The sequence below is a fragment of the Spinacia oleracea genome, chromosome 4 (genome assembly GCF_020520425.1).
Source record: "Spinacia oleracea cultivar Varoflay chromosome 4, BTI_SOV_V1, whole genome shotgun sequence".
NCBI lineage: Eukaryota > Viridiplantae > Streptophyta > Magnoliopsida > Caryophyllales > Amaranthaceae > Spinacia > Spinacia oleracea.
This window is the reverse complement of record NC_079490.1, coordinates 154,130,083-154,140,992: the sequence shown is the minus strand read 5'-3', so window position 1 is coordinate 154,140,992 and position 10,910 is coordinate 154,130,083. Positions and strand designations below refer to the sequence as shown.

The 10,910-nt window shown below is 37.4% G+C and overlaps 1 protein-coding gene and 1 long non-coding RNA gene across 2 annotated transcripts; both read left to right on the top strand.

Moving 5' to 3' along the window:
- Window positions 1-942: 942 nt before the first annotated feature.
- LOC110784660 (uncharacterized) lies at window positions 943-2,184 on the top strand. Its single transcript, XM_021989117.2, has one exon. The coding sequence runs from the start codon at window positions 943-945 to the stop codon at window positions 2,182-2,184; it is 1,242 nt and encodes a 413-aa protein (XP_021844809.2).
- A 6,167-nt stretch (window positions 2,185-8,351) lies between these two features.
- LOC130460063 (uncharacterized) lies at window positions 8,352-10,866 on the top strand. The gene is made up of 2 exons (XR_008919933.1): window positions 8,352-8,960; window positions 10,732-10,866. It is a non-coding gene; the product is annotated as an uncharacterized lncRNA (long non-coding RNA).
- The last annotated feature ends 44 nt before the right edge of the window (window positions 10,867-10,910 follow it).

Sequence of the window (10,910 nt, the reverse complement as noted above, 5' to 3'; positions counted from 1 at the left end):
TGAAATTGAATTCGGAAAATTGTATCTTGTACCGGGAACCGAAAGGGGAACGGTCTCGGGGGTTGGATTTTGGATCTTGAATTTAGAAATATTCTTAGAAATTGGGATTTCCGCCTGGAGTTACTCCAATCACCTAACAAGGATAATGGTATCGTCATCATCCCAAAGGGGAGACACAAATTAGGTGTCTACAGGTATTACAGCTTAGGTTTTAGAGATTTGCATTGGGCTCTCACAATTGGGTTTGGGTTATAATTACAAGCTTTAAGGATTTGTTGGGTTCACCAACTAAATGGAATTGGGCTCGGAATTTATTTAAAACACGACACAATAAATTCCTGAATAAAATAAAATAATAAATTCATTTAATTTATTTAAGAAATTTGGATTTAATTTATAAATAATAATTATATTATTTAAAATAAAAATACATTTAAATCATTATTAAATGTAATTAATTCGTAAAATCATAAAACTTTATAAATACATTAAAATATATTTATAAATTCAGAAAAATACGAGTTATTACATAGACGAACCTCTTTTCTTAAAATCTAAATGAACTAACCTATTAGTATTTCAAATTTATGTTGATAATATATTATTTGGAGCAACTAACAAAAACTTGTGCAAGGAGTTTGACAATTTAATGAGCAGTGAATTCGAAATGAGTATGATGGGGGAACTCAATTTCTTTCTTGGTTTGCAAATCAAACAAACCGAGGAAGGTATTATGATTCACCAATAAAAATATGTGAAGGAACTCCTAAAGAAGTACGAGCTAGAATATGCCAAAGTGAATCACACACCCATGGGAACTGCCACAAGATTTGATGAAGATCCAAAAGGAAAAAGTGTGAATTAAATGAAATACATAGGAATAATTGGTTCATTGTTATATCTAATAGCCAACATACCAAACATATCCTTTAGTGTAGGTATATGGGAATGGTTGCAATCCAATCCAAAAGAGTCTCACGTGACTGTTGTAAAGAGGATACTAAGATTCTATGTTGGAACATTAGGGGGTTGAATAGGTGTGATAAGCAGCTAAAGGTGAAGATAATGCTTAATCTTCACCACATTAAACTATTCAGCCTTCTGGAAACCAAGATAAAGGCTCCAAAATTGGGTGACCTTTATCTGAACTTGTGTCCTGGGTGGAATTTCACCACCAACTTAAGTTGTTGTTCTTCTAGCAGGATTGTGATTGGTTGGGATCCTTCCTCTTTTAATCTCAACATTCTAGCCATGACCAACCAGAGTGTTCATTGTGAACTGACTTCTCTTAGTACTTGTCTCAAATTTTGTGTGACTTTCATCTATGGGATGAATGATAAGGCTGACAGAGCCAAATTGTGGGATCACCTGTGTGACATTGCCCTTAACTGCAGCTCAGCTTGGGTAGTCATGGGAGATTTTAATGCTCTCATGGACATTGATGACAGAATTGGAGCCCCTGTTAGATTGAATGACATTCAACCAATGAGAAACTGTATGAATTCCTGTCAATTGGATACAATCAAAACCACTGGTAGACTTTACACATGGACCAACAAGCAGGAGGGGATTTCTAGAGTGTTCTCTAGAATTGATAGAGTATTGGCAAATTCACAATGGGGTGACATGTTTCCTGATGCAGAAGCTAACTTCCTTCCAAAGGGGGATTTCGATCATTGCCCCATGGTCCTTTGCTGCTTTCCAACTATACATGTCAAGAGGCCTTTTAGATTTTACAATGTGTGGACAACCTCTGATAGGTTCATTAGTCTTGTGGAACAGAACTGGAAAAAGAGTGTTCATGGGTGCCCTATGTTCAGACTTACACAGAAACTCAAGTGGCTCAAAACTGATCTCAAAGCTCTTAACAAGCAAAGTTTCAATGATGTTGAAGCTGATGATCTCAAAATGCACGGCCTGCTTCTAGAAGCTCAATCTAAAATGCACGCAGACCCTAGAAACACCAGTTTAGCCACATTGGAGAAAGAAGCTGCTGCAGCTTACCTCAAAGCTCACACTGCCTACACTTCTTTCATTCAACAGAGAGCTAAGATTGACTGGTTGGAGTTTGGTGATGAGAATTCTAGACTCTTCCACCAGAGCATCAAACAAAGGAGAAAAAAAACAGTATTCACTCCATACATTCCCAGTCTGATGAATGGATCCAGTCCCCACAGGGAGTGAATTTTGCTTTCCATCATTTTTACAGTGACCTGTTCTGTACCACTTTGGAACACATAACTGTTGTCAATCACTGTATCATGAATAGAGGAGCTAGGCTATATGAGAACCACAAACAGTTGTTATCTTGCCATTTTTCTATAGAGGATGTGAAAAGAGTGTTGCATGACATCCCCATCCACAAAGCTCCTTGTCTTGATGGCTATAATAGTCATTTTTTCAAGACTTCCTGGGCCATCATTAAAGATGATTTGTACAATGCCATCACTGACTTCTTCAGAACTGGGAAGTTACTAAAAGAGATAAATGTTACAGCAATCACTCGGGTTCCCAAGGTGCCTGTTCCAGCCACAATGGGAGACTTCAGACCCATTGCCTGCTGCACAGTAATCTACAAATATATCTCCAAACTTATGTGTGAGCAATTGAACAAGGTTCTACCAGATATCATCTCCCATAATCAAGGGGCTTTTGTCTCTGGGAGATCTATTCTACACAATGTCCTTATTTGCCAAGATATTGTCAAGATGTACAACCAAAAACACACTCAACCTTGTTGCCTAATGAAGCTGGATTTGAGGAAAGCATATGATACTGTTGAATGGAGCTTTATTGAGGAAGTTATGTTGGAACTTGGGTTTCCTTCTTTCTTTGTGCAACTGGTCATGACTTATCTTTCCACCACCAGATACTCTATCCTCATCAATGGCTCCCCCACTAATCTCATCCAGCCAAATAGAGGTTTGAGACAAGGAGATCCTCTCTCTCCTCTTTTATTCACTCTATGTAAGGAATACTTCTCTAGGTGTATGAAAACATTTGGTGAGCACCCTAGTTTCAGATTTCACACCAGATGCAGAACACTCAGGCTCAACCACTTGTGCTTTGCAGATGACTTGTTAATGTTCTGCAGAGGAGACCCTAAGTCCATTCAGCTTATGATGGAAGGTTTCATCCTGTTCTCTGCTACCACTAGTCTGCAAGTTAATCCCTCAAAGTCCTCTGTGTATTGTAGTGGTATTTCTGATGTTTTCAAACATAACATTAGGGGTATCACTGGTTTTACTTTTGGTGATCTACCCTTCAGGTACCTGGGGGTTCCCATCAGCACTAGGAAACTATAAGCAGGAGAATGTGATCAGCTTGTTGATAAAATGGTTACAAGAATCAAAATCTGGAGCACTAGAAACCTATCCTTTGCTGGCAGAATGCAATTGGTGAACTCTGTGTTGATGAGCATTTGTATCTACTGGGGGCAGATCCTTATCCTCCCCAAACCTGTAGTGAAGAAGATAAATGATGTCTGTAGGGCATTCTTATGGCATGGAGTGTATGATGATAGCAGGCCTGGACCTGTAGCATGGGAGACATTGTGCTTGCCCAAAGAGAAAGGTGGTCTTTGTTTCAGAAACCTTGCCATTTGGAACCAAGCTGCTGTGGGAAAACTGGCTTGGGCAATTGAGCAAAAACAGGATTACCTGTGGGTCAAATGGGTTCACTCTATTTATGTAAAAAGCAAATCCTGGCAGATGTACATCCCCTCAATGGCTGCTAGTTGGGCCATCAAGTACATCTGCAGAGCCAAACAGGCTTGTACTGAGTTCACTGGTTCCTCTGTATGGCTCACTACTGCAAAGTATTGCATTAAAGATGCCTACAAGTTGCTGAGAGGTGCTAGAGACAAGATTAGATGGAATATATTTGTCTGGAACAAATTCTCTGTGCCCAAACACAGAATCATATGCTGGTTAGGTTTACAGGTTAGATTGAAAACTAAAGCAAGGTTGTTCCCATTAGGCATTGGTGATGACAATCTGTGTGGCCTTTGTGGCTCCCATCCAGAGACTGGAGCTCACTTATTTTTTGAGTGCAAATATAGCAAGGATTGCTGCACTGCTATAATGCACTGGCTAGGTTTTAGAACCTACAGATCATCTCTTTTTTCTCTCTTCCAGTGGGTTAGGAGATATTGCTCTTCTGGTTTCAAAGAAAGGTCACCTATGCAGTGATCACTGGGGTTGTCTACTCCATTTGGAAAGCTAGAAACTCTTCTATTTGGGAAGAGTCTGTTCCTACTGTCAAACATACTGTACAACACATTCAGTTTTGTGTAAAGAATAGTGTTAGTAAACTCATAGGAAAGAAAATTAGCACTAGTGAAGCTCACTGGTTTGCTAGCTTGTAATTAGCTTTTTTGGGGTCTGTTTGGGGCTTTGTGTGAGCCTTGCTGGTGTTACAGTACTTGGTACTAATTACGTTGTAAATTGTTTTGGTTGATATATATAAATCCTCTCTTACTTGTCAAAAAAAAAAAAAAAAAAAAGGATACTAAGGTATTTAAAAGGAACAGATGATATATGCCTGTTATATCCTAGGAGTGGAATATTCGACTTAAAATATATGCGGATGCTGACTATGCAGGTGACCTAGTTAATCGAAAAAGCACATCAGGTATGGTTCAATTTTTAAGATCTTGTATGGCTTCTTGGGTTCCAAGAAACAAAATACTGTTTCTCTATCCACTACTGAAGCTGAGTACGTAGTTGTTGCAGCTTGTTGCTCACAAATACTTTGGATAAAACAGCAGTTGAGATATTTTGGTATCATATATGATTATCTTCCTATTTACTGTGATAACACTAGTGCAATTTTTATATCAAAATACCCGGTTCATCATTCCTGGGTACAACATATCCATTTAGGAATCACTTTTTAAAGGATAATGTTGAAAAAGGTTTAACCAAGTTAGACTTTTGTCAAATTGAAAATCAAATTGTTGATATTTTGACTAAGACTTTAAGCAGGGAAAAACACGAGAAGATGAGACTGGAACTCTATATGATCAAGCTGAGATGAATGCACGTAAAAATAACCCGAGACAAAAAAGAAAGGTCCATGCATGATTAGGAGAATCCAGCACAAACAAATGTGTGTAAACTAGTTGAAGTTTACCATCACAATGGGTCAATCAACACAAGTACGGGACATAGTAAGTAACAACTATATTAAATTAGATAAAAAGAATAGCCGAGTTTTTTTTCCTTCTTTTAATTTTTTTTTCCCGGTTTTTAAGATAAAATTGTTTCTGAAATTTTATCTAACTTTGAATTTTTAAAATTAATGATTATCTTGTTTTGAGTTGCATTCTACGTATAACTCTTCAAATCCCCATTCATACCCCCTATTTAAATTCAATCACCAATCACCAATCCACTTTCACACTCAACCCTTCACCTCCATTCATTCCCCTTTACTTTTACACACCTTATTTAAATGATCTTCCCATTCCACCAATCACCACCATCCCACCTCAAACGTAAAATACCCTCTTCACCCACACCGATGGATATCTCTCCACTTGCACCCGCACCCACTCCTCTCTAAATTGAAGCTCCACCAATCCAAACCCCAGACAAAAATACTTCCACCATGAAAGCTCCCTCCTCCAGTTCTAGGCGTCGATCTGCACCACAAGTAGCGGCTAAGAGGCGCGGGGTCTTTGAATTTGATGATGAGCATAACTCTAAGGGGGAAGAATCAGAAGCGTCGCTCTCAGCCAAAAAGGCGAACCTAGTGGAAGGGTTTGCCATCAACAAAATCTGGTGTGAATCCAACAAATTCACTGAGCTAATGGAAATTCTCGAACATCAAAAGTGGATAAGCCTTCTCTCCACACATGCAAAGAACTTAATTTACCCCGAGGCAATGATGGAATTTTGTGCTATAAATTTGATGATGATGTTTGTAAGAGTGAGGTCAATGGAACCACAATTAGTTTTAATTGTGATTATCTAGCCCAACTATTTGAGGTTCCAAATGAAGGTTTTGATAAGTTTGTCAAGGGGAAGTACAATGTCATTATTGGGGCTAATACGAACAAGGAGATTGTTAATTTCATCCGAGCTACACCCATCAAGAAATTTTTTCTTTCCCAATTAAAAAATTAATTTTAAATATTATTAGGAGAATCATCATCCCGTACCCAACAACGAACTAAATCCAATTTGCTTGATGCATGTCTAATTATTTACTGCATACAAAGGAAAATAACCATAAATTTTCCCTCTCTCATGATTCAACACCTCGCCCAATCCATCTCCCACAATAACAAAACTAGGTATGCATCCTTGCTCACTAGTATTCTTTTGAGCTTCCATGTGGATCTATCCAAATATGGGAGTGTTCCCCTTAAGGCTGAACAGATTGTCCAATTCGAATTCCTCACGAAGTTGAAACTGGAGGTTATTAAAGGGAAGTTGGAGTACATTTCACCAGAAGAATCTGAAGGTGCTCCAACTAAGGGGGAATTGAAGAAAGAAGTGGTTATTGAGGTTGTTCCAACCACAAAGGTGTCTAAAAAGAAGGTGGCTACCCCTAAAACTGTTCCACAAAAGAAGGTGAGTGGGAAAAGGAAGAGTCTAAGGATATTCACTCTAGGTCCAAAGAATGTGAAACCCCCATTATTTCTGGACATTATGGAGAAAGAGGGTGTATGAAGGTGAGAGTGTTCCAGTGGCAATGGAGGAGGATTTTCCAAAGGAACCTGCAGACAGACAGGCTGATCCAACACAGGGTGTTCCAACAGATAGAGAAGCATTGCACCAAGTTTTGAAGGAGTGGAATGCAACAGTTGAAGCTGAGCCTTAACCAAGTGGTGTTGGTGGGTTTTCTCAATTCAGTTCCACCAGCTCCCATGTTCCATCCACTAGCATAGTAATCAAGGAACTGAAGGACATTGTTTCACAATTGATCTCTCTCCATGAAGGATCGGATCAGGATGTTGACTCTTCAGACTCAGGTTGGAACTCTGGTCAACATGCACAGAGAGGTGTTGGAAGAGCTTGCCCGAAACAGAGACCATGTTTCGGAATCCTTGGTTACAATCCTTCAACGTTTTGAGGCTTTAGCTTCTAAGTTCGTTGAAGAAGGCGAGCCAACTAATCCAACTGGTGATGTAGAGGAGCCACCTGCCCAGCCCAAAACAAACTCCTCTTTATTTCTGTTGAATGCTTCTTAAAAGAATTTAATTTCTTTGTGTGTTTTGTGTAATTCAAATTTTATTTTGATGTTTTGGAAACACTTTTAAACTAGCTATTTCTTGGTTCTATGGAATGTGGATGTTGCATGCTTTGTTTCTTTGGTTTTGTTTGAATGGAACCAGAGCTTTGCGGGTAGCTTGACTTGCCAAACGTTTATCGCAGGGCACTGTGTTTGGATTATACTTGTCTTATATTGTCCTTTTTGTTAATGCCAACAGGGGAAAAATAGGTTGCAAACTTCAAGGAATGATCATGTTGCTTGTTTCACGAACTTCAACTTGTGTTCTTATACTGTAAGTTTTTCTACTGTAATTTAGTTTTCTTAGTTTAGTTTTATTTTGTGAAAAGTTTGCTTGTGTTGGCATCACCAAAAAGGAGGAATATTATTGCCCCTAATGGTTTTGTTTAATGACAACACACAAACTTCCTAATGCGAGTCTAGTTTATGTGAAGGTCGGATTAATTGCTCCTGAGTTTGAACAAGATGAGTTGATGAGATTCTTTAATGGAACAAGATAAGCATGGAGCACTGGTCTTTACATTGCTGACTCGCCATAGCTGCTGATAAAGGAACAACAATAAAGGTGAGTTCCTGAAGTGTAGTTCCAACTGGAACTCAGAAGTTTCTGCTGAAGGAACTTTCAATGAAGCGACAGAGTTGGAGCTTCACTGAGTGTATACATAACTCCAATAAAATAATGAGTTTTATTTTTAGGATTATGCAAGTATTAAATATTCGCTTTTAGATTATGGAACAAAGGAACACAAAAGTTTAACATAACTGTTTGAGAAATTTTAGGATGTGATTTAAGAATCGATTTTCAGTAAATAAATTAATTAATTTTTCTTTTAATAAAACATCTTGTATTTTGTTTTAAATCCTTGCTCACAAGAAAAATATTTCGGTCAAAATCTTCCCCTTAAATCTCTCATTTAGTTATCGGTTTGTTTGTGAAGATTGACTTAACAGTCCTAGTTTTTTTCAACTACCTTTGAATGCGTGGAGTGATTACAAAGAAAACAACCACGAGGTTGAGGGAAATGTGGGTTCTAACCCTATCTTTGTTTTTCTATAAAAGGCTAAGTCCTATTTCGAACAAAATATATCTGACAAACATATATTCTTACAAGTCTAAAAGAGTTTGCAAAAATATATTAGTCATATTACTTAAGAGTGTTCATGAGTTCCACTTGTTATTAAGCGTTTATTTTATACTAGAGTTCCCTATTATTATTTTTTATTATTTGGGGTTAAAGGATCGAGTGATCTTAGTAAGACTTTGAGTAAAGTCTAAGTGTTGAGCGAAAGTGAGGAACAATGATCAAAGAGGATTATTGTTGGGTACTCGTGTTCAAGTGGAACTCGAGCGTTTGTATTTTGTAATGCTTAATAAAAGAGTTGGAGGTTTTTACTTCTTGATTAGTGTCAAAAAGTTTCCTCAAGATAAACTTTCTCTCATACTTTATCTATTTTAGTTTCAAATTTTTAATTCCGCAAGAAACTTCACTCCAAGTTTCATACACAATTCACCCCCCTCTTATGCATGTTCCAATTAGAATATCAAACAACCCAACTGGCATTAACCTCCGTTAATGGTTTTCAAAGGCGCTGAGCTTATTAGCAAGTGTGATCATAGGCTGGTCACATATAAGACTTTTTTTTGGGTGCGAATGAGCCACAAGAACGGGCATGAGAATCGATCTCAGGACTACTTGAAACCGGGATGGAAGCTCTAACCAGTATGTACTAGTACAATTATTACGGAGTATTTTTTTTTTTTTTTCCGGATTTACTTTAGACAGTAGGTGGCCAAACAGTAAAAACAAGGTTATAAAAAGGGTTGAGATGTATACTAGGAAAACAAGAAAAATAACTCCAAAATCAATCAATGATATACACATGGGAAATTTTGGAGGAATGACTTCCCTTGTAGCCACTCTACTAGTGGCATTCATCTGGCTTAGTGTTCCTTCACTAACAACAGCCGACTACACATATTCCACTCCACCACCGCCGGTGTACAAGTCTCCCTTCGTTCACAAATATCCACCACCGCCGCCGGTGTACAAGTCTCCACCAGCTCATGAATACCCACCTCCCACCCCTGTTTACAAGTCTCCACCCACACCAGTATACAAGTCTCCGCCAATTCAAAAGAACCCACCACCCACCCCTATTTACAGATCTCCTCCCGTTCATAAGTACCCATCACCTACTCGTGCTCCCACCCCCATCTACAAGTCCCCTCCAGTTCAGAAATAGTCTCCACCAGTACACGAGTACTCACCTCCCACACCGGTGTACAAGTCTCCACCTGTTCACGAGTACCCACCTTCCACTCCCGTTTACAAGTCTTCTTCTCCCTATGTCTACTCTTCTCCTCCTCCCCCTTACTAAAAAAAAAACAGTTTCACTTAAGAATTTTTTGCTAAAAAGGACCTTTTATAAGCATTTCTTTGCGAGAAAGGATCTTTTATGTCAAAATTGGTGAGATGGGACCAAAAACACAACTTTTTTTGTCAAGTGGGACCTTTAGCCGGATTCTTGGAGTCAACTCTCTTTTCTGGCATTGACTTCGACACGTGGCAACCGGTAACCGCCACGTGTCAAACTATTTAAAAAAAAAAAAAAATTAAAATTTAATTTTTTTTTTCCATTTATTTTCCCTCCAAAACAACTGAAATATTTTGACAAAATTTAATTTTGTTTAATTTTTTGTCAAAATATTTCAGTTGTTTTGGAGGGAAAATAAATGGAAAAAAAATTAAATTTTAATTTTTTTTTTTTTTTTTTTAAATAGTTTGACACGTGGCGGTTACCGGTTGCCACGTGTCGAAGTCAATGCCAGAAAAGAGAGTTGACTCCAAGAATCCGGCTAAAGGTCCCACTTGACAAAAAAAGTTGTGTTTTTGGTCCCATCTCACCAATTTTGACATAAAAGGTCCTTTCTCGCAAAGAAATGCTTATAAAAGGTCCTTTTTAGCAAAAAATCCTTCACTTAATTAAGAATATTCTACCCATGTCAGTTTCATATTAGAAAATTAATGTTTGTATTTGACGTTATTGATTACTTCCTCCATTTTTTAATAATTGCACCATCTTGGTTTTAGCACTATTCACATATTCTTATATAGTTATTTTTTGTGATTTATATGCAAGGAAAAATATATTCACGTGGGATCTTGTTAGATCCGTCTCGAAATATACTTTCAAATTATCAAAATTTTATAATTTTTCAAAATATATAATGAGAGATATTAGTGGTTAAAATAGTGCATTGCCAAGCGTAAAATCCCAGATGGTGCAATTAAAAAAAATGGAGGAAGTATTAATTATTTATTTATTTGTGTTTTGAGGGAAAATATTACACTAATCTTAACCATCTGTATAGACGCTTGATGATTAGAAGCTTGATGTAAAGATCAAAATAAAGTATTAAAAGGTCTTTTGAGTATTAATGAATTTGGAATAATAACTAATATTTTATTTTATTGTTTACACCTTTTACAGGGGGAAAGTCAAAGTGGAAGACGTATCTTTGTTAAAAGAGCTAGCTTATACAGTCAAAGATTGTCGTCTTGATGAGAGATTAGCGTTTGGATATTATATTTATAATAAATAAAAGAATTATTATTAATCAAAAAATTTAATTTTAATTATTTCATGTGCTAGCTAGCTCTTTTGCATGA